Genomic DNA, 24994 nt, shown 5'->3' with positions numbered 1-24994 from the left:
GGATGTATCTGCATTGGTAAGTTATCATATAGGCGTGATTCTGTCTCAGCACTAAACCTAAACCTGAGGTTTTGTGGGGCCGGGGAGATGAGGAATTACCCAATAAATATTCGTATATTTGAAGATTGTCAAGAAAAAGAAACATACATTATCATGCTTGGTTTCTCTGCTGCTCATTTTCTCATGAAAAAAAGTTATATGTGTGCTTTTAATATTGTGTGGTCAATTTGTGTGGTCAATTTGTGTGTCTTCGTTTGTGATTGAAGGTAGGCAGTGAAGACACATGTGCTGATATGCTACGGTGGAAGCCTCCATGCCACATAGCTGGAGCACAGCATTGTTCACATTTCCTGGTGTTAATAAATCACTGGCTTCCAAGCGCAGGGCCAAGAAAGCAATGGAGAAGGCAGTAAGGGGTGGAAAGGAAAAGATGGGCAAATATGTCCATGACTCATTAGTTTGAACGATTTATGTGTGAAGTTAAAGTACCTCAATGAATATAAGCAAGGCACAACGACAAAATAAAAAGAAGGGCATTGTATGTAAACGTGTTTCACTGCTGCAGTGAAAAGCTCTCTTCTCTTGCTCATGTTTTTGGAAATAATTATTCATTTTATATTTCACATTTTTAGCCCTCTCTCCCCAAATAAATATTTTGGGACATGTTGGTTTGAAGAAGGGGGGTGACTTGTCCTGACTACAGTGGTAATATGTTCAGTTCTGTTACGTGTATGTCAGAATTGGAACTATTAGGGAGAAATGACCAAAACATCTGGTACCTATCATTAAATCTGGGGTGCATGGAATGTCAGTGTTTCAAATGTGTCTAAGCTATGACTTATTTTTACATAGACAAATCCTTCGTGAAAAATATCTTTAACTCTGTTGACATCGATGTAAATATTTGTTTTTATTTAAGACCAAGTAAACCAATAATTAGTTTAAACCAATCATAATAATAATAATAATAATAATAATAATAATTATGGTTGTTATTATTGTTGTTGTAATTATGATTTTGATTATTACACGACTATATTGGTTCATGCTGTATATTGGTTCATGCTTGTTGTACAGGTTGTTTGCTCTTCAGTTTCTGACAGTGTCTGTTAAATTCACACTGAAAAACTATTGCATAAATCAAATACGATTTTGGTGGTTTTTGGTTAGATTCTCCGAGAGTGGTGGTGATGTGTTTGCCTTGGAGATTTAATGTTATTTTTCTACATGATAATTTGTGGCAATTAAATATTTTACCACATACACAAGTATCCAAGTCCATAGTCATAACTCTTATGTTCGCTATACTTTATGTTTTTAATACACAAAGACACACACACACACACACACACACACACACACACACACACACACACACACACACACACACACACACACACACACACACACACACACACACACACACACACACACACACACACAGGCTAATCTTTTGCGCCCAGGCATTTACTATTCTTTTAGTGGTGTGACGATTTCTTTGTTTTATATGTGTGTGTGTGTGTGTGTGTGTGTGTGTGTGTGTGTGTGTGTGTGTGTGTGTGTGTGTGTGTGTGTGTGTGTGTGTGTGTGTGTGTGTGTGTGTGTGTGTGTGTGTGTGTGTGTGTGTGTGTGTGTGTGTTATAGCACAGTGTACTTTTTATGATCTCTGCAAAAAGGTTTTTTTTTTTTAGAAAACATGCATAACTGGTATGACTGGGCCTCTAATTACAGTCTTATGTAGTCTATAGGAGACCCTTCACAACAAATAAGTTACTCAAAATAGTAACCTTCAAATAGGAGGAGGAGTGCCACTTTACCCAATATAATATACAATCAGTAATATGTGTACCTATGTTACTGAACTGTGTCTTTCAGGTGCAACCTATTTCCAATGTTCATCCAGGCTCCTAACTCAGTGAGGAATACTACTTTAAGTATCAGTTAGCTAGTAAGTGTGAAGTTGCCTTACCAGTTTGTTTACTTGTAGCTGATTGTAGTATTTCTTAACCATGCTTATCTTTATGGATGAAAATGACTACTTTAAAGTCTTTTGATTTCCAGATAACCCCAAATATTTAATGTCACCATAAAATGACACCAGTGCTTTAACATATGTAACAAGAAGGAAAAGGACAAATGTCAACGTTGCAAACACATTTTGGCGAAAGAAGGCCCAAACTAATAAATATTTAACCGGGACAGAATTGCCACTATTCATCTAGTGTCAGTGGAATCTTGAGTCTTCACAGGCAAAGCAAGTAATAGTGATATTTAAGGAGACATTGGAAATGTGAAGGATCCTCAGCAATTGAAGACAAAAGATTCTAGTAAATCATTTATTTTCCTTTCTCTAGTCGAGATCCAAATTTAGAAGCACATCTGAAACCTTTATGGTACGTTCGTGTTCTTTAAAAACATATAAAAAAAACTATATTTGCATGATACTGTTTTGTTTAAGAAACACGCATGTTAAACACAGTTGCTGCACATTTGTATATTTAAAACATGGGTCAAATATGTGTGATGTCCCTGTGTTGCTTGAATGAGCTGTATTTTTGCATTTCTAGTTTAGCTAGGTAACTTTTCACTCAAATGTATTGTTGTCTTTGGGAAATGATGGTATGTAAAGTATTAAAGAATATATACCTTCAAACACAGCAATATTACTCTCTGAGCAAACCCGTTGACAATTGTATTGATTTCCTTTGTTCACATCTGCCCTCTAATCATAAGTAATCATAAGACATATTTTCAAAGAAACGTGTAATGAATATGGAAAAAATATACTGACAACTTTAACGTTTCTACCAAGATTACCTACTCAGTAGTGCAGTATGTAAGCATAGCTATATATTGGTTCAGCAAAACAACCTCAGAGACGAATAGCTTCATATTGTGAGCGCATTTCCCAGGAAGCTTGTAGCAAGCAGAAATATGTATTTTGTTTATACCAGTAGTGTATGTGAAATTGAAGGCAAAAAAAATCACAGATATGATTTATGCATTGTCCTGAAGTATTAAAGTATTACAGGTTATTTGAAGTATTGACGTATCACAATTTCAACGAATTTGAATTTAGGAACAGAGTAAACTAAATCTACTGTGATAAATATAGCAAGAAAACAAAAAAACAAGTTAACAGCCCATGCATGTAAATATTACCCAACATACCAAATATCAAATATTTGGCAAACAATCTCATTGTTTGGCAAGCCTTCTGTTTTAGCAGAGCGTTATGGATATCTAATTCCTAGTACATCTAATAAGTAAATCATTATACGAATTAGAATATAGTTATAAATCTGATGATGTGATGGCAAAAACAACTACTTTCCCTATTGTATTTTGGAACCAACCTTTTATTTCTTTGAATAAAAAACACATTTATCAGTGAACATCACACACATTTAACTTGTATTCGAGTCCTATGTTCAAAATCTTGAATTCGACAGGTTGCAATCTAGACTTAAAGAAAACCGTGTTCCCAGATCAACAGTCCAGAAATTCTCCATTTAATACGACTTCCATTGCGTTATCCCGAATCCATGTGTTGTTAGCAAAACCGAGATTTATCACGAATAGGGTGCCAGTGAACATTGTCCCATACTTGATTTCTGAAAGATAGAGATACACACAATCAAATGTGAAACCTTACATGTGTCAAACGCGTGTCATTTATACAGTTTGTTATAGAAAGCAAGTCATCTCTAATACATTGAGAAATATTGGCTTCCTTTTCATGTTGCTCCCATTCTTTACACAAAATATTTCTCGCTGACTCCAGCCCAGGAAAAGTAGTGAGTTTTTATACTTACTGAGCTTCTCCACAAACTGTCCCAATTATCCATTAATTTCGGTTGCTTTTCTGCTGTGGGCTCTAGCGTTTTTGTGTGTGTGTGTGTGTGCTCTCTAGGCCATTCTTACCAAGATATTCATTAACTAGCAGCAAAATTATGTGCTTGAGCCAGAAAATCAGTTTTATTCGGATTCCTAAAAAGGAATGTGCATCGCTGAGATGTTCTGACAAGTAATACAGATTTAGTGTGACCCACTTCATGTTTAGACTGTGTCAAGTTTTCTTCAATGTTGTAATTTGGAGCAAACTCAAGCAACATATTCAAGATTTGTGAGTCTTGTTATAATACTTAATTTGCATTATCAAGTTTACTAGTAGACATGTAATTGGATAGCTCTATTCAGCCTTCCTGCTAAGTGTATTTATTAAAGTTGCTTCATGTACATTCAACATATGGGTGTTGTCATTGCAAAGCATAAAGGACTATTCAAAAATAATACTTGAGGATTGTGCTTAGTGTGTATCCTAGTGAAACGTGTCATTCTGTGCGGACCACCGAATCATCTTGCTGAAGTTTTCCTTGGGAGAAACCTATAATTTTGTGCGTCAGTCAACTAGTTGTATAGGAAATGCGTAAGCGTAGTTTTTACAGGAGGGTCTCTAAAGACTCAAGAAATTTCAAATCCATCACACTGGACTCAAGCACATACTTCATAGTGTGAACAAAAATCCACTATAAGAAGAGACCGTTTTGCCTTTGTCAGGTAATTAAAGACCTTTTTAGTTTCTACAGTGGGACATGTGTAATGTGTGGGAGTAAGCAAGCCTTCCTCAATGGGGTCCTAATGAAACCTATGTGCTGAGGTTTAGTAATCAAAACAGTCAACAATGCTTCCATCTCAAAGTAAAGATTCAGGGTCTGATCTACTTATGTGTGTTTTGAATGTATGGGGACCTGCGTTTCATTTTGCATTAGGGTGTCTTGAAAGCAGTTTGGAAAAGTTAGCCATTTTACAATGGTAAACATATATCTTGAAAAGAAGAGAAAAAATGCATAAATAAACTTACTGATCAGCAAAATCATAGGCGACCAAACACATAGATATTCTGTTCATTTTAATTTTTTTTTTCTCAATGACTTGCTATAGGAAGATGCTTCAGCTAAGAAATCTTCTCCCTCCACTATTCCCTATTTGAAATAAAGGGGTTTAAGTTGACGTGTGACCACGTGAGCACATAATACAGAGCATTATTGTGGCATTTGGAGCGGAGATCTAGGCTGGCTTCTGCTGTGATTACGCCTTTCCAGTGTCTGTTAAGAGCAAGTGCTTTCTTCTTATTTTTTTATCCTGCAAGAGCTTTTCCATTTGTTTTCAGCAATTCTGATCGCACCAAGGATACTTTATTGGCAATCTGATAGGACTAAATGCTTCGTTAGAAAGGATGGATTTTATTTTAAGGTATATCCGTTGATTGTTCATTAATGTGGTGAGTTATTGCTGTTCAAGGCAAAGGTCAGTAGAACGGCTTAAGGGTGTGTTATTGTGTATTTATCTTTCAGATTCAGGGGCTGCTTCTCTCTGTTTATTCTCACATTTTTCAGATATCATTTCTGATTCACCAATAACGGCATGGATTGTACATCTATTTGTACAACATAATAAGAGTGATAGGCTTGTTTGCATGCTTAGAACTGCCTTTGGCTGGTCTCCTCATTATCTTATTGTCCTTCATAGAATAAAGGGCATCGTGGTGAAATGTATACCTTTAAGAAATTAAAATGAAATGAAATAAAATCGGCCACATTACCACATTCACACCAAGTTAACAATTAAAATCAATTGGGCAATTGGGCTTTTGATGTAATTTATCATGAGAATGTGGGATTCGGCGTTGCCTTGTAATATGCGTTAGGGTGACTTGCCTCCAAACACTCTTAATATTTATATACTGAGAACAATTTGCATCCCATTGATAAGCTATATATATATATTTTTTTTTTCAAACTCAACCAAAAAATAAATAAATAAGCATTTCTCGAGAATCTGGCAACTTAGATCCAAATGCTTCAAAATCCACTTTCGAAAGAAAAGAAAAAAGGCCGGCTTGTTGTATTGCTTTCAAATTGCTATTCTTATTATTGCTGCAATATATATTGTATTGGCATGTTACAATTCGAACAAAGCTGCGTATAAAGACGCATATTTCTAACGTGGGAATATTATGTACATCCACTAATGAGTGAAGCTTCAGGAAAGGTCACAGTGTTGAGATTTGATTTATGTTTGTGGTGAATTGGGGCACCAGAGCTGGATAAGATGATGTACCAAAATGGTTTACTATTATGCCTCGCAGATGGTGGCAGTTCTAAGTCTTTTTATTTCTAAAATAAATAAATATGTGTTTTATGTGTGTAATTTAAATATGCCAACGCGGATTCATAATTTAATAAGGGGTCTCTGTATTGGGATGTTACTTACGGTCATCATAGCAAATTACAATGTCCCCGATTCTTCTTCTTTTTTATTTTGATTTTTTTTTTATTGAATTTGGTTATGAGATAATGTAATATTACAAAAAGTGGTTCCAGGACTGCAAGAAAATATTTTTTCTAATTCATTTTCATTTGGTCAGACTGTCTCTCACCCCCGATCACACATGTTAAAAAGTATATTTTTAGTCATTGGCTACGGCTATACTCATAAAATGTTTGTAATTGCTGAGCTTCGATTAATGTTGGAAGGATTTATGACCCAGTGTTATAAGACACTGTAAACATGAATAAGTACTTTTTTTTCACTCTCAGTGCATGGTTTACTCCACGCAACAAATACTTGAATTCATGTTTCCGTATATTCTTTGATGTATCAAATGAAGGAATATTTTTTTTTAACTCAATGCAAAAGAAGCGAGATGTACAGTATATTAAGTTTGTATAGGCCATGCAATACACAACCATTTGGAGCACATTATTAGACTAATGTTCGGAATGTAGAGTTGCAGCTTGAGAAGATAGACAATTGTTCATTATAAATGATGTTTAGCTTTATCACATATGAGATGTGTTCATGGACTCCGAATTGCCCACACTGTTTATTTACCCCGGGATAATAAGGGTTCTAGTAATAAGACAATATATTACCAGCCTCTCTTTATCTCCCATAATATATGTGCTTGAAGAGTTCTATGTATTTTTTTTAACGCATTCAATTGCTAGGGTCATATCATTAATTTCTGGTGAAGGATCAAATCAAAGCGAATAATCAAGCACCATTAACATACAACATTAACAAATTGAGTAAATTAAATAGCAGGGCAGCCTCAAGGTAAACTGATTTATCAGACATTTCCAAAAACTGTACCTCATAAACGCGTTGAGGAGAAGACAAATGACTTACAATCATGTATAAAACGCCAGTATATTTAAACAACATCCAGAGATTTTAGTTAGTGTGTCTCTCAAGATTCCCTTTTTATTTCCAAATGCATTTTCAGCTTTGTACCTTCCAAAGTGCAAAAAAAAACACATTACAAGCCCATGCAGAAGAAGGGGTTTCAGCCTCAGGTCCTAACAGTCGTTTCATCCTAATAGTGCATGGGAATAAAAGATGCGCGGATCAGCCATTTAAAAAGTAGTGGGGGTGAATGATTGACCAAAGTGGGCTTTCTTCAAATACATCGGACATTGTCCTAAATAAAAACGCATACGGGTGGATTTTTGCTTCTTCTTGCCTCCTACGCGCCCTGACTTCCCCTTTCATGGGGCGCCATCGCAATACGCCGTGAGGAGCAAGTGTTTTCTGTTTTAGTGCTCCGTTTACAGCTTTAGTGCATGAAGTCATAAATCTTGCCTGGCCATAAATGACAAAAAGCATTGGTATGCATAAGAGGCCACCCGGTCTTATAGTTCTTTTATTTCTGGCTTTCCCATTGCATTGTGTTTAATTCGGGGTTATAATATTCTTGTGTTTTCTACACATTCTATTTAGATTCCTAACACCTGGATAGAAGGGATTAGGAATATATCTATTTTTCGGGCAGGCAATAATTCCAAACCTCTGTAATCTTTGTTGGAAAACAATGATACTTTGATTGCATGTGTTGGCCAGCTAGCAGATGTGTCAGGAGACGTGGTTGCATTTCAAAGCAGACTTGTTCTTGGCAAAACCTGAATAATTACTGTTTTCATCTTTATAAGTATCAGTTTCTAAAAGCACGGTTGTGCAAAAATGTGATATTCCTATACACTTGTGCCTAATACAGTGTAAGAAAAGGTCACCCATTCTAGTGCTTACTGCTTTACAATATACTTCAAGGGGACAGAAGGCATTAATAAATAAGTGTATCATTACACAGCTTCACCTCTCTGACTGCATGTAACAATACGTGCATTACGAAACAACACCTATTTGTTTCACATTGCAAAGGAAGAAACAAAAATACGTTTTTTTTAATTAAAAGACTAGTAAAACAGTCCTAAAACACAGACCCTTTACACACAGCCTGTCTTCATTAGCATAATTTTCCTGAATACTAGTGACGCCTACTTTCAGAGGAACCTAGATACTCCTCCCTCAATTTTTTCATGTTATTTTATTTTTCTTTCCATGTCTACCCTATCTCCTTAGACTTTAAATGTCTTTCCCTTTATTTTCTCCCCCAAACGTCCCCGCTCCCAGAAGAATATCCTGCTTGGAGAACTATATTCATTCAGCAAGTAATATTTGTAAGAAACATACCAAATTTTTTTTTGGGGTGGAACTACATTTGGAAAGCCCTGTGAGTTGATATCTCTTATCTGTGTGACCGGGGTCGCCCATATGTAACCTTAGGGGTTGTCCAGTTTTGCAAGACATTTCTTCTTCAGATTTCCAGAGCGCTGCCTCCCATCCTGGGGTCGGTTTGTGCCTGGTGCTTGTAGGTGATAGAGCAGAAGTTGTCTCTTGGTCCCTCTATCATGCCTAGGAATTAGTTGGGGGGACCCAGATCTTGTGGTTCTGAAGCCGAACTGGAGAATAGTGTGTTGTATTCCGCGTCAGTCGCCAGAAACTAAGGTAAGCAGGCCAGAAATCCGCTATCACTTCTGAATGGAGGAGTTTGTGTCCCAGTGATTTATGGCTATAGTCTTAAATCTCGGTTCAAGAAGAGTTCACAAGCTCAAGCTTCCTTTCAAGAAGTGACTGATTCGTATAGTTTGCTAATTCTTGCTGCTTTCTCGTCTCTTCTCAGCTTCTCTTCATATCTCCTATTAAATCTTAAGGGATTGCTTATTTTTTCCCCATTTCTCCCCCCCCCCCCCACCCCTCACCCCCCCAAACTCAGTTTGAGTTTTCTGAAGCGGAACGGGGATTGTAAAATTAATAATCCTCACTGCTTTTTAAAAATTCGATAAAGCATCGCTAAATACTCAATATCAATCCAATGTAGAAGTGTATGATTTAGGAAATATATGATACAAAACAATTACAATTTTAACAGTTGATATATCTGAACTAAAACTCTAATTATAATTGGAATAATAGCAAAACATTATTTTTTACTGCTAGTTAGATGTATGATTTATACTATTTGTTAACTCATTGTAAGAAATTGTTGCCCGAATAAAAAGCGTTTATTTTTTTTAACTCATATTCGATTTTACCAGTTAGTTTTATTGAGTGATAGCAACATATTTAGTATAAAATATTATAGCAGGGTATTTATAGATAATTGCAATGTTTTGTCTATAACCTCCAGCGGCTACAAGATCCTTAAATGCAATATAGGGCAAAATGCATTGCAGGCCCACCCAGCAACGGCGGGGTTAATTATGTCGCTATGCCATATGGTTTAGCTGCAAATTGTTTTCATATAAAAGTTATGATATTTAATATTCCATACTGCCTGAGTCCCCTAATGTCTGATATACTTTGACTAGCGACAATGTTTATGTTTATGCAGTAGCAACAATATTATCAAATAAATCAGAGCGATAGAGTGAACTGTTTTGAAATATTTTAGCCTATAGATACTTAAATAAAATGAATTTGATAAAAGCGACGCCGTTTAATACAGACGTTTATTAGGGCACCATGCTTACTTTTGGGCCTGTTGATCACAGTAGACCTTCTATAGAGATGTGTATTGCACTAAGATAAAAATTGCCGATTTTAAGAAATGTGAGATAATTTGGACACTTGAAATTTGCATACCTTATTATTCACACATAAACCCACATTCACAGACTATTTTTTTTTTACCATGCTTAAGAAATAATAATAAGCTTAATTACACATTTTATACATAGCATACATTTTTTTTTAAAGTTATGAGGATTTCTACCATTGTTCGACTTTCAATGGATGTGTTAAAAGAAAGCTCTCTGAAATGTAGCTTTTTTTTTTTATTTCTGTATAATCTTTCTATTTGCTTTAGGAGCATTTTGAATGCCTTTTGCCTTTGTGCCCAGGCTAAGTTTAAATAGTTATTTGGAGATAGGTAAACATTAAGATTTAACAAAAGATAGACAGGATCCTAGTAGTATTTTATGGTTTGTGTTTCCATCATCTACTCTCTCGCTAGCCAAATGACCCCCATACATCAAATTACAGAGCAGTTGCAAAGACAGAACCTATTATCGTTAGGGCTGCAAAGAAAGTTCATGCCGTGGTCATGGAGATGAACGCTGGTTTTTCTGGTTCCTGGTGTTTTTTCAAATCCATCATGTTTTAACAGGTAGAATTGTGAAGATATCATGAGTACTGTCCTAAATCGGATTTTAAGTCATCTGATTCTTCTAAGCGCTTAGAGATCACACACACACACACACACACACACACACACACACACACACACACACACACACACACACACACACACACACACACACACACACACACACACACACACACACACACACACACACACACACACACACACACACACACACACACACACACACACACACATATGTATGTGCTCACTTGTAAAACAGAGTGGCATTTTATTTACGAACGAATATTCGATATTTTCTTGGGTTAACGTCTGTTATGTTGACTTGAAATTATTCTCTATTTCAATTTGTAAAAATTCAGAGAGAAAAAATACTTGAAATATTATCCTGTAGGCCCTGTGCTTGGATAGCAATATCTGCTAGCAGATAAAATATTGTTTACCGAGTCAACACTGTGCATTGTCTTTACAATGAATTGGGCTGCTTTTACATCTGCAAACTGAGGGGTTATCATTTTAACTGGCAATTTATCAAATCATATGTAACATTGCATCATTTAATATGATGTATTTTTAACTTCTGATTTTAGGAGTCTTTATTATAGATATTATATATTTATTATCCATAGCTATCTATCTATAATATAGTTGGGATAATAATATGGTTCTGCTTGAAAACGTTTCACTTTGAGATGCTGATAAATTACCCCCCTTTTTCTTCTTGTACTATGTGTGTGTGTGTGTGTGCATGTATATATATATATATATATATATATATATATATATATATATATATATATATATATATATATATATATATATATATATATATATATATATATATATGTATGTATGTATGTATATACATAAACATACATATCGTCTAAACAATAATGTAGTTATTAAAAACGCATTTAACTGCACTTTCGGGGTAAATGGTTATTAGTGCGGCGTTAGTAACAAGCCTTATCATCTTAATACACACTTCTCAATATTGCTGAACACTTTTTCTTGTATGGCTTTCATGTCACTTAGCTATTGTAAGTAAGATGGATTTGTCCGATTTCTTCACTGTAGTGTGCTTCTTGTACACCATAGGTCTGACCAAAGGGGCCATTGGAGGAAGGACGCCACGTGACAGAGGGGTGCCAATGTTATTCTTTACGGGTGTCAAGACCCTGTCAGTTTGTGAAATAAATATTGGGAAACAACGAAATGCAAAAAGCGACCTACTACGACAGCTCAGCAATCTATGGTGGATACCCCTACCAAGGAGCAAATGGTTTCACTTATAATGCAAGTCAGCAGCAATATCCTCCTGCTACATCTCTGGTGGAAACAGAATATCATCGACCTGCTTGCTCTTTGCAATCACCTGGCAGTGCTGTGCCACATCACAAGGCCAATGAGATCAACGAAAGTTGTATGAGAACCATTACCAGTCAATCAAATCAACCCCCGGTCATCTCAGAGCAGCAGCCTACACCACAAGGGCCACCACCCTCTGTGTCACCACCTCAAAATGCTAGTAATGCAGCCACAGCTTCAACCACCAAGGCCACAAACATCACTTCACCTACCATGTCAAAGCAGATTTTCCCTTGGATGAAAGAGTCTCGACAAAATACAAAGCAGAAAACTGGCAGCTCGAGTTCAGGTAATTGCCACATGTAGTAGTTATTCCAGCAAGGAAGTAGAATCAGGGCCCTGCAGTGCACCTCCTTAGATCAAACATACGGGTAGCACAGGCTGGGAAGTTTCTCTGCAATGTGGTGCTGGCCTCTCTGAGAGAGCATTGATGGCCACTGACTGTTGGCAAATATTCTGTTGCACAATCATTTGTGGACTTGTGTGTCATTATGATTTTATAATGCTTAATGAAGTCATCCTTAGAAAAATAATGTTATTCACCTGTAGCATATACGGAGTAAAACTTATTGAAGCTGCAGTAACATTGAAATTAAGGACATGGTCATATTTAAATGATGACTTGCATTTTGGTGTATAACTTGTTAATTACATTAGACTTAGCTTGCATGGAATGAACAATTTCTGTGTAAGAGAGCAAGGACATGAAACTGTGTGAGCAAATTTTACTCACAACCATTGGGATACCTTAATATAATTCTATTTAGGATGCAATTATATGACCTCATTCATAATTTATAATATAGACCCAACTGAAATTAAGTGACTACTGCAATGTATGTTTATACACCAGACATGTCTGCAAACGTGTGTTTGTAATGCAAATTATGTGCATAAGAAAGCCATTTGTTATTTAAGTTACTGGTGTATGTATGATCACAGTTTAGCAGTTGTATACGTTATTAGGAATAACCTTTTTTTTTAATGTCAAGGGGTTTCTCATTACTAAGTATACCTTATTTACTATTTTATATGACTGGTACAATTGCTTTAGAGTATCAATCACTAATCCTTTCTAACAAAACAACATATCTCCCTGGTTTCTATAAGAAGAAATTGGCCCTACACTGCATTGTTTAAGGAACACAACATTTGATGGAAAATAAAGAGCAACCCATTTAAAAGAATGACAGTGAGGTGTATTCTTAACACTTAAAATAATTTGTTCTTGTTCAGACCTTATTTATGTGATAAAGTTCTAAACTGTTATTGTACATTTTGGGTATGAGATAAAAATACAAATGACAAGTATTTTCGTAAACAGACTTTATTTGGAAGTTAGATATAGGCAACACACTGCTAGACATATTCCAGCTGTAGTAATGGCAATTAATTTTGTATACAATTATTCGTGGTAATTAGATTCCAACTAATATAGAAACACAGCAATTCAGGAATATAGTGAAGTCTCATCGTGGCTGATGGCCTGGCAGTTAAGTTCATTTAATGATCAGAGATAGGAAAATCATATGTGGTGTGTCCTGAGGTCACAAAAATAATCAAAAGCAAATGTATTACATAAAACAAAGCATGAGGAAAATGGCTCCACTTTCCCCAGATATCCAAGGTAATGCATCATACAAGATAAATCATATGTAACTTCTATTTTATTGGCTTGTGTGTGTATGTATGTATGTATGTATGTATGTATGTATGTATGTATGTATGTATGTATGTATGTATACACACATATATTTCCTGGAGTCCTCCAGTAATTAGAGCTGGAGAATGTCAACTCCTGCCCTTAGATACTCTGTCCTTTGGAAAAGCTGGAACTGACCAGGGTCTACATAGAGTTTTCTTCCATTGTGAAGCTGTATAAAGATACTCAACACCATTGTATATTGCAGTATATTGCTTTTTATGAGTTGATAACGTTAAATGATTACTTTAAGTTATAGATCCATTAAGATGAATGAAAGTAGGTAGATGCAGTGATCGAGGCACTGATATTTATACAGTAAAACGTTATGCTGATAGTGCCCAAACCACAAAACTAGTGTGGCAGCCCTGGCAAGGGTCTCTGATGGTTGTTGCTACTTACATGTTCCCAAGGAAAGGGATATTTGAGAGTGAATACAGCATAGAGGCATGATCAGTATAATTATACAGATCTGTATGTTTATTGTCACTGAGGCAACCAACCCACCCCCCACCCCCCCATCATATTTGAATTACATTTCATACCAATACCGACATACTTTAATACTCAGTATAAATGTACAGATCAATATGTCTATTTGCAGTGAGTTCAGTGAGGCACCTCTAATAATAATGAAACAACACATTATACTGATGTCTACAGTAATACTTGGTATCATTAAAGAGATGAATGAGTTCATTTTCAGTGGTCACCCCAATAATAATAGTTTATTTTATATATATATATATATATATATATATATATATATATATATATATATATATATTTATTATGACTATATATATATTTATTATGACTATATATATATTATATATATATATATATATATATATATATATATATATATATATATATATATATATATATATATATATATATATATATATATATATATATATATATATATATGGTATGTCACTGTGTTTGTGTATGTATATCCTTCTTTATATATGCAGGTCAGTGAGCTAGTTTAAAGCACATCGCCACTGAGCTCTGAAAATGGGCTTCAAGTCCCTTAATGCTTGATGTTTTTTTTTATTGTCTGCTCAGGTGAGAGCTGTGCTGGGGATAAGAGCCCCCCCGGACAATCCTCTTCCAAGAGAGCGCGCACCGCTTACACAAGCGCTCAGCTGGTAGAACTGGAAAAGGAGTTCCACTTTAACAGATACCTGTGCAGGCCAAGGAGGGTAGAGATGGCCAACCTGCTCAATCTCACAGAGAGGCAGATCAAGATCTGGTTTCAAAACCGGCGCATGAAATACAAAAAGGATCAGAAAGGGAAATCCATGATGACCTCTTCAGGAGGGCAGTCACCCTGCAGGAGCCCTGTGCCCCCACCATCTATCGGAGGATACCTAAACTCTATGCATTCTTTGGTGAACAGTGTCCCTTATGAGCCCCAATCGCCCCCACCATTTAACAAACCTCATCCAAACGCCTATGGTGTGCCTGCACCATACCCCACCCCTCATAACAGCTGCCTTCCTCATCAAAAGAGATACACAGGAACTGCTGCTGTTACTCCCGAATATGATACCCACCCTCTTCAAAGCAGCAGCGGCTATGGAAATCCTCATGTACAGGGAAGCCCCGTCTATGTAGGGGGCAACTATGTGGAAACCATGACTAATACTGGGCCTTCCATGTTCGGCCTATCGCATCTCACTCACTCCTCCCCTGCCAACATGGACTACAGTGGGCCTGGAACAATGAATAGCAGTCACCATCATGGACCCTGTGACTCACACCCCACATACACAGACTTATCTTCTCATCATCCTTCTCAGGGAAGAATTCAGGAAGCACCCAAGCTGACACATTTGTAATGGACAACAATTAGTTGTAGGGGAAATCAGTTATTATTTTTTTAAAGTACCTTGCAACACTCTTTCTTTGTATCTTTTATTTTTTATTCCCTTATTTTATACTTTTTTTTTTGTGTGTCAGCAATATCTGTTGCTTGAAATGCTGTCTAGATTGCATAGTATATTTTGTCCTCCATGAACTATGGCCGTGCATCTCGCTTTGGAGAAGTAGGCTTTGTAGTTTATTTCTACACTTTTATCAAACAGGGTATATGAACACATTTTATATGGAAAAGAAAAACTTCTTCAATGTGAGTTTGTTAGTACATGTATTATCCCCACAGGGAGTCGATTTAAATTATTATTGCACTTCTATTAAATTGCTAGACAAATATCAAAAAAAGCGCTTGAACAGGGTCACCCTGGATCATAATTAATACTTGTAAGTCATTTAATGTGTAATTCTGGTGCATATTCCCTTTTATTTATTTTTGTTATTTTTTTTTTGCAAACAAAAATATCGAACTGTTTACATATTATTTATCCCACCTTTCATATTTATAAACAATATATACCCTAATATTCAGGTCTTGGTATGGGCCTTCTGTTTGATGGTATAATGATACATACAGGGAGTGTTGTTTGAAATAAATAATTATCTTTAAAGATGCAATAAAATCGGAGAGAAAATCAAGATACACATTTTGTATATTTGCTTCTAAACTCTATTGATAGAATACACACATTCCAGGTGGTGAACTAAAAACACAAAATAATGTTTTTATTTAAATATATATAACACAATATATTTAATCACCAAGTACAGCAGTTTGCAATGGACAAAAAAAAAAACGAGCTTGGTTCAACTTCTTTGATCATGCATCTGAAATAAAAGGTTAACAGGGTGCAGTTTAAATGCCTGAGATTATGAATTGTGGAGCATATTACTTTATATTGTCAGTTAAGTAGAGCAACATTTACTGTCAGGGAAAAAAAACACAGGCTATTTTCTATCAGAGAGACACAGGGTGTTGGACAACATCTCCTCTTTGAATACAGTTGCTAGTGATTGATAAGATGGCTGATAATGGAGGTCTGGTAGGTAATAGCTGAGTGCTGATGGGCTCTTACGCCATGTTGAGCTCTTCCTTGTGCTCCAGTCTGCAGCCCCCGCTCTCAGGCATCTGCTCACATGGAATGGCTTCTTTCTGCCTCTTCAGGGAAGCTCTTTGAAAGAACATGAGAATTTTCCTCCTACACTTTTCCTTCCAGGGAGAAAATGGACATTTGAATTGGTGGTTTATTGTTAGATTTCGAAAAAAGAAACATAAAGACAATCTATCTGTATAGACATTTGTATGAATGTAAGTGTGTGTGTGTATATATATATATAAATATATGTGTGTATATATATATTATATGCACACACACACACAGAAACACATACACATATATCACACACATATCGCACACACACATTTCACACACACACACACACACACACACACATCACACACACATTTCACACACACACACACACACACACACACACATCACACACACATTTCACACACACACACACACACACACACACACACACACACACACACACACACACACACACACACACACACACACACACACACACACACACACACACACACACACACACACACACACACACACACACACACACACACACACAGTTGCAGACCTGTCTTAAGACATGCAGATGAGCACACAGTAATATTTCCATTTGATATATATATATATATATATATATATATATATATATATATATATAGCAACTGTAATTCATACAGTAATATTTACAGTTGCTTTACTGTGGAGGGTTTTTGTCACTTTTTTTTTACCCACCATAACCTTAATAATAGTATATATATATATATATATATCCAACACATATATTGAATAGATTAAATAACATAAGCACAGACAATAGTATATAAAAAATATATGTGTACTATCACATGTATGTATGTACACACACACACACACACACACACACACACACACACACACACACACACACACACACACACACACACACACACACACACACACACACACACACACACACACACACACACACACACACACACACACACACATATACATACACGCACACAGGCATTGATATATAGGATATATACACACAACACTATTTGAACTGAGAAATTCGTTTTTAAAAGCACAAATGTCTTGGACATCTTTACATTGTCACTTATCTTAGCAACACAGTAAAAAAATAAGAAATACTTTGTCTATGAACGAATTAATCTGTTTTTAGATTGTTGCTTTCAAACATATTACTTTAGTGTGTATATTGACATGCCTCATATACAAATAGAAATATATTGGAACATACAACAATTAAGACCATGTCCATTGTCCCGCATTTATATATAATATTTGATGCCTAAATCAAATACACAAAATCTACTAATTTGAAGCCAACATTGAACAATTTACATTTGTTTCATTCAAAAATAGAATACAGCTACATTAAATATATTGGGACCAATATAAACAAAAAATACTACTATATATGTATTTTAGTGCAGAGAAATGTCGCCATTTTGTCTCAGGGTTAAAATATTAGGAATATAATCAATTTATTGTTCCTATTTGGAATACATTATTAAGATCCGATTTCAGTTGGTATCTTTCAGTAGGTCTGCAGGTACATATATTTATATTTTTGTTGCCGATTTCCGTTTTGTTAATTTCTGCTTTAGATTTAATAATGATAATATAATGATAATAAGCAGGAATGGGAACAATAAAATAATTGTGTGTGTTTAGTAAAAGAGGCTAGAAATATATGTCAGAGGTAAGCTATCACAAACATAGATTACTGATATTTACCGTGTCGATTAATACATATAAAAACAAAAATAGTTGATACTATAATAAAACATTTTTTTCAATTGCATGTGTTTTGAATTGAAGTAAATATATATCATTTGAAGATGTTGTACTTGACAGCCATATGTCAATGGACACATATTCCATTGTTCAGCAATTAAATGGGTCTCATTTTGCTTTTTCCTACAGAGGTGTATACAGTTAAAGATATATGTTTTAGATGCTTTTCGTTGTTGATCATGTATTTCCATATGCACGAAAGGCATTGTTCTGATGTGTATGGACAGTATTATTCTTTGTTCCATGTTCTATTAGGCTATAAAATAAGGAAATAGGGGTTTAAACAGTACTCACACCCACACACATTTTTCTAACAAAGCACTACTACATTTGCAAGAAACCTTCTATCTTCAATTCCCACTATCCCCCCCTCCCCCTATTTTTTTTAATTGAGTTTATCAATCCAATACTATGTGAACATTAGACAAAGGAAAAGGTGTCCATACCTGTGGTACGAGAAACATATCCACGATTATAAAGAAATAAGGAGTAAAATTCCCTTCTTTGCTTGCATTTCTTACTCAAACTCGTTTCCCAGTAACATTTGATCTTGGAAGAAACAAGAAGCTTTAAATGTGATCTTTAAGGCCAGAAGCTGTCAAACCATTTGGCAAGCAAGATTGATCACGCACAGACTTCCTTCCAGCTTTGTTTGGAATAAAAGCAAGAAAATTAAAAACCTTCCATTTAAGTACTGCGTTTATATTTTGTAAAGACTGAAACCAAGGTTTAAAATAACACATATTTTCCTGAAATACTGTTTCGAAACTATCCACTTTTGATTTTTTTACTCGAGTTTATGTTTACCATTAATATCTGTCTATATATTTAGCTCAATACCTTGTGAGAGACAGTGATTAACTAAACAGCAAGCATTTCTTTAAGTGTATATCGCCGATTAATCAATTAATTATATATATAAAATAAAAAGATCATATATACACACACACACACACACAAACACACACACACACACACACACACACACACACACACACACACACACACACACACACACACACACACACACACACACACACACACACACACACACACACACACACACACACACACATATAATAACAAGATCATATATATACATATATATATAATGTATACATAGAGAGAGAGAGAAGAGAGAGTGAGAAGAGAGAGAGTGTTATTTGATGTAAGGTTCAAAACGATATATATATATATATATATATATATATATTATATATATATATATATATATATGTATGTGTGTGTGTGTGTGTGTGTATATATATATGTATATTTATATATAGTGTGTACATGTATGTATAGTATATAGTATGTGTATATGTATATATATATATATATATATGTGTGTGTGTGTGTGTGTGTGTATGTGTGTATGTGTATGTGTATGTATATGTATATATATGTATATATATATATATATGTATGTATATATATATATATATATATATATATATATATATATATATATATATATATATATATATATATATATATATATATATTATGGTGAGTAAAAAAAGTGACAAAAACCCTCCACAGCAAAGCATATAGCTTTGCTATATAAATGTATAATATAAAGACATGCAAATGAGCATACAGTTATATTTCAAGTTACTATATATATATATATATATATATATATATGTGTGTGTGTGTGTGTGTGTGTGGTTATTGTGTATTCTTATTTGTGTCATCTGGAAAAAATACTATACATTATATGTATATCCTTTATGTTTTACCAAACATATCTGAAAATATGTGTATATATGTACACATCACATATCACACACTAAGAAAGGTAACAGTAAATGAAAAATAATATATATATATATATGTATATTTATATATATATATATACATACACACATTACACAAAACTATGCTTTGCCTTTATATAGGAAAATGTATGTGAAATCCAAATTGACATTCTATATTGTATATAATAAAAATACATTCCAAAGTTAAAATCTATACCCATGCTCATCTTATTTACCATAAAGCCTGAATTACTTTCCAATGAATGTTTATTTTTTATTTTATATATATATATATATATATATATATATATATATATATATATATATATATATATATATATATATATAATATATATATATATATATATATATATATATATATATATATAAAATAAAATCATAACGACATATTCTTGTAAATAGCAGTAAGTTTTTGTACACAATACTACAATATTTAAAAAAAAAACACTCACCTTGTCCTGTCTATTCATTGGGTAGCAGGCATCTACCTTTGTTTTTACTTTTTATTTATCAAGTAGCTTTATTTTTATGGCATAGCCATTTTGCGCTGCTGTTACATTCTCTCATGAAACATGGAGCCAGATTAATCCTCACGCTTCCCATATGTGCCAGCAGTGTGGGTAACAATAGGCTCTGTGCCTACCCAATTGTTCTGTGTACAGTAGATGAAACAAAACAAAAATAATATAAAAAAAATACCTAGCTGACATCAATATAATTTAGACAGTTAAACCCACATTCCCTAGGAAAAGGGGAGCAAAAATGAGTCTAGATTCTGCTTGGGTGAAACTTCTTATGTATCTGGGATGGTGGGGTCTTTGGTGTCAAAACTTTGAAGATTAATGGATTACTTTGTTAATGACTTAAGGCGTCAGATTTGGGTTCTTAAATGATTTGTGAGGTGTAAAACGCCTTCATGACAGACAAAAACAATGCAGGGAGAATGGACAAGGCAAGAGCTACCAGGCAAGATAAGCAGGGGAAAAAATAAATAAAATAAAAAAAATGTATTTCGTGCTGAGCCTACATCCTCATGGATAAAAAAAAAGTGTAAATAAAAACCTTGCTGGTTTACAATGAGGCGTTCCTACTTGACTTTTTTTGGATCAATCACACAGACAGTGGCTTCTTTTGATTAAACCCCAAATTGTCATTGGGCAGGAGCAATCATGTGACAGCCAATTCGGTCCAATTTCAACCTTGTCTCCATGAATTCAATAGTTTAATAGTAGCACAGTCCCCATACGGCTGTAATCAGTGAATTAGAAAAAAAAAAAAAAAAGGACACCCAAAAAAAAAAAAACTAGCAGGGATTTTGATGATTTTTTTTTCTTCTTCTCGTTGTTACCGGGCCTTTAAACGTAAAAGTAAAGGGCTAACTTTTTTTTAAAAGGAAGAGGGCCATGAATTACGAATTTGAGCGAGAGATTGGTTTTATCAATAGTCAGCCGTCGCTTGCTGAGTGTCTGACATCTTTTCCCCCTGTCGGTGATACATTTCAAAGTTCATCAATCAAGAGCTCGACGCTTTCACACTCGACACTTATTCCTCCTCCTTTTGAGCAGACCATCCCCAGCTTGAATCCCAGCAGCCATCCTCGCCACAGCCGACCCAAACAGAGCCCAAATGGTCACAGCGACAGCCCGGTGCCAGCGGGCTCCCTGCCTCCGGAGTACCCCTGGATGAAGGAGAAAAAATCCACCAAGAAAACCCTGTCCATACCTGCAGTCTCCACTGCCCCAGCCACTGCAGCCTGCCTCAGCCACAAAGGTCAGTCCCCCAGCTCTGGTGCCACAGCAGCACTTGTAGTCTGGGTGCAGAATAAATGTATATATGTTTTTTTTTAATACCCTGTTTATTTTGTTTCGTGGGTTTATGCAACTTTGCAGAACTTGGGTGGGAAGGGTTATTTGTGGGAGCTGTGGCTGACCCCTTCTATGTCTCTTAACTTTGTCATACTTGTCATTAATCATGAGGGATGGGGCTGCTGTTATTCTTGTAATGGTTTCATCGGTAGTGTGGTGTAGAAATGCCCTGATTTAGAGACACTGGAGGAACTCATTTTGTTGAGAAGGAAACCCACACATCTAGCTCACATAAGTGCAACAATGGAGTTTACTGCATACTGGGCGGCCATTTTGTTGCAGTGGATATATTTATATATGTCTCTAATATATATGTATACCTATCTCTGTATATATTGTCCTTTAAATGACTGTGTATTGTGTCATTTCACAGAAATTATTGAGATCCCGGATAACAGTAGCGCAGGATCGAGAAGGTTGAGGACGGCTTATACCAACACCCAGCTCCTGGAACTGGAGAAAGAATTTCATTTCAACAAGTATCTCTGCAGACCAAGGAGGGTAGAGATAGCAGCTTTGCTGGATCTGACTGAGAGACAAGTCAAAGTGTGGTTTCAGAACAGGAGAATGAAGCACAAGAGACAGAACCAGTGCAAGGAGAACCAAAACGGGGAAGGCACATTCAAAAACCTGGAAGACTCTGAGAAGAGTGACGACGACAAGGAGAAGTCTCTCTTTGAACAAGCCCTGAATAATGTCTCTGGTGCTTTGCTGGAGAGGGACGGCTACACTTTTCAGCAAAATGCCCTCTCTCAACAGCAGGCACAGAATGCACACAATGGAGATTCTCCCAGTTTCCCAGTTTCGCCTTTATCGAGCAATGACAAAAATCTTAGACATTTTCTGCACCAGTCACCCACTGTTCAGAACTGCTTGTCAACAATGGCCCAGGACTGTGCAGCTGGCCTGAACAATGATAGTCCCGAGGCCCTAGATGTCGCCTCCTTAACGGACTTCAATGTCTTCTCTTCAGACTCCTGCCTACAGCTTTCAGATGCAGTATCACCCAGTTTGCCAGGGTCCCTCGACAGCCCTGTAGATATTTCTGCTGACAGTTTTGATTTTTTCACGGATACATTTACCACCATTGACTTGCAACACCTGAACTACTGAAACACTCACACAGAGCATTAAACCATGTATTTTGTATGTTGCTTGTTCAGTCAAATTCTGGTTTAAATATTTTTATTAACTGCGTCCAAGAGCCATTTCAGTATTTAACAACCATGCATTTGAGTTGTGTCTGTTTAACCAGACCATTGAAAGCAATACCCGAGGCCTGTAAGAAAGTGACAATATCTAAGTGTGTCTTCACTTTCTTTTTATTTTTGTATTACATTAGAATGCGTTGTCATATAAGTATTTTTGGTAGAATAAATGACTATTTCACACAAATTCTTTATTTCTCTCCCCCCTCCTTCCCCTTCTGATCATTCTTATCATGCGGACACAATGCATTCTATCATTTTCCCAGGCTCAACAGTTGTACACAAAATGCAGGAATGAATGTTTGTGTTTTAAGATATTTGTTACAAATATAATATAATATAGTGTGTGGTGTGTGTGTGTGTGTGGTGTGTGTGATTAAAACGAGTTTCAAATGTTATAAAGTGTAAACATTAAATAATGTTTCCGCGATATTAAAATATTTCTGATAAAATGTTATTATAAATAGCACCGTTCATAATATATAAAATTATCAAGCAATATATTTTAATTGGATTACAACATGAGGGGGGCATTCACATCTTTAGATAAAATAATCTCTAAACAGAATAAAAGAGACACAACAATGGCTTGTTGATCATGTATGTGAAGTTTCATCTCACTGTGAAGATCCCAAGAGAAAGAATCTAAAAGGAAAGAGAAATGAGAATTTATCAGGTTACCACAAAGTATATAAACGTAGCGATACGTCAAGTTTTTATGTAGAGCAGTAAAAGTGATAACGTGAAAGTTGAAATGCACTCTTACAAGTTTTCCTCCCGAGAAACTTCGTTGCGTCATTCACTGATCCAGTCTGTGTGTGTATAGATATATATGTATATATATGTAAATACAACTGTATGCTCATATATATATATGAGCATACAGTTGTATTTACATATATATATATATATATATATATATATATATATATATATATATATATATATATATATATATATATATATATATATATATATATATATATATATATATATATATATATATATATATATATTCAGTGTATGTTTGCCTTATACTGCATCTTTCCCAGCACCTGTGTTTGTTATTGTATTGCTGAACCTAACACGTTGGAGGGCTGCTGCTTAGGTAATAATATCTAGAAGTGCTGGATGCAATTCTTCCTAAACTCATAAATCAAACGCTTTCTATGAATGAGATTGTCATCAAGGAGATCAATTGCAAGGACGCACACACCAATACAAAAAAATCCTTTTACGTATTAGTCTGGACTGGGGATTCCATCCAGAAGCTTTAAGCTAGAAGGCGTTTAGCCATAATTCATTTTTATTGCTCTATTAAAACAACAGCTTGGCTTAACTGCGGATGCTGCAATAAAATGTGAGCATTATTCTCTCCCTGCACCAGCCTCCCATTAGTGCCTGTATGAGAGCACTTGATCTCTCGCTATACTTTCTAAATGCATTCGTTCAATGCTCAACGGCACATCACATATATCTATATTGAAAATGATCTTAATAGCCAAATTAATTACAATCGGTAGCAAAGTATTTTACAACTTTGTTCAACTAAACTGTGTAGGCAAAAGCGGGAATGTGAAACGAGTGCAAATAGCACGGCATTTCTTTTTTATTTACAAGTTTTTAGCAATTCAAAAATTCAAAGGGATACTTTCATCATTACCAAAGATCTTTCCGAGGCACTGATAAACACATCTAAAAGGACATAAGCGTTTTTAAATGATATAAATCATAATTTTGCATTAAGATTACACTATGCAGTGTAAATGTGTGTGTGTGTGTGTGTGT

General features: G+C 35.3%; 2 protein-coding genes and 1 long non-coding RNA gene across 7 annotated transcripts in view; 2 read left to right on the top strand and 1 right to left on the bottom strand.

Moving 5' to 3' along the window:
• The window catches only part of LOC142487451 (homeobox protein Hox-A6-like), a 41919-nt gene extending 25822 nt beyond the window's left edge, over window positions 1-16097 (top strand). For 2 of the 5 annotated variants that reach the window (XM_075586831.1, XM_075586829.1), the window contains 2 exons: window positions 11606-12164; window positions 14649-16097. In XM_075586831.1, coding sequence (XP_075442946.1) covers window positions 11723-12164; window positions 14649-15424 — 1218 coding nt within the window. In that variant the 5' untranslated portion in view covers window positions 11606-11722 and the 3' untranslated portion in view covers window positions 15425-16097. Of the gene's footprint in view, window positions 1-5158; window positions 5285-7011; window positions 8851-11605; window positions 12165-14648 lie in introns of those variants that run through there. The other 3 variants (XM_075586833.1, XM_075586832.1, XM_075586830.1) reach the window with 3 other exon arrangements.
• A 135-nt stretch (window positions 16098-16232) lies between these two features.
• LOC142487456 (uncharacterized) lies at window positions 16233-21388 on the bottom strand. The gene is made up of 3 exons (XR_012799232.1): window positions 20586-21388; window positions 18799-18998; window positions 16233-16668 (listed from the first exon to the last, which is right to left on the bottom strand). It is a non-coding gene; the product is annotated as an uncharacterized LOC142487456 (long non-coding RNA).
• Window positions 21389-21446: 58 nt separating this feature from the next.
• On the top strand, window positions 21447-23609 carry HOXA2 (homeobox A2). The gene is made up of 2 exons (XM_075586836.1): window positions 21447-21903; window positions 22372-23609. Exons 1-2 carry the CDS (start codon window positions 21537-21539, stop codon window positions 23109-23111), a joined length of 1107 nt encoding a protein of 368 aa, XP_075442951.1. The 5' UTR covers window positions 21447-21536; the 3' UTR covers window positions 23112-23609.
• Window positions 23610-24994: the final 1385 nt, after the last annotated feature.

Source organism: Ascaphus truei, chromosome 2 (genome assembly GCF_040206685.1).
Source record: "Ascaphus truei isolate aAscTru1 chromosome 2, aAscTru1.hap1, whole genome shotgun sequence".
NCBI classification, from domain to species: Eukaryota; Metazoa; Chordata; class Amphibia; order Anura; family Ascaphidae; genus Ascaphus; species Ascaphus truei.
This window is presented reverse-complemented; position numbering and strand designations above follow the sequence as displayed.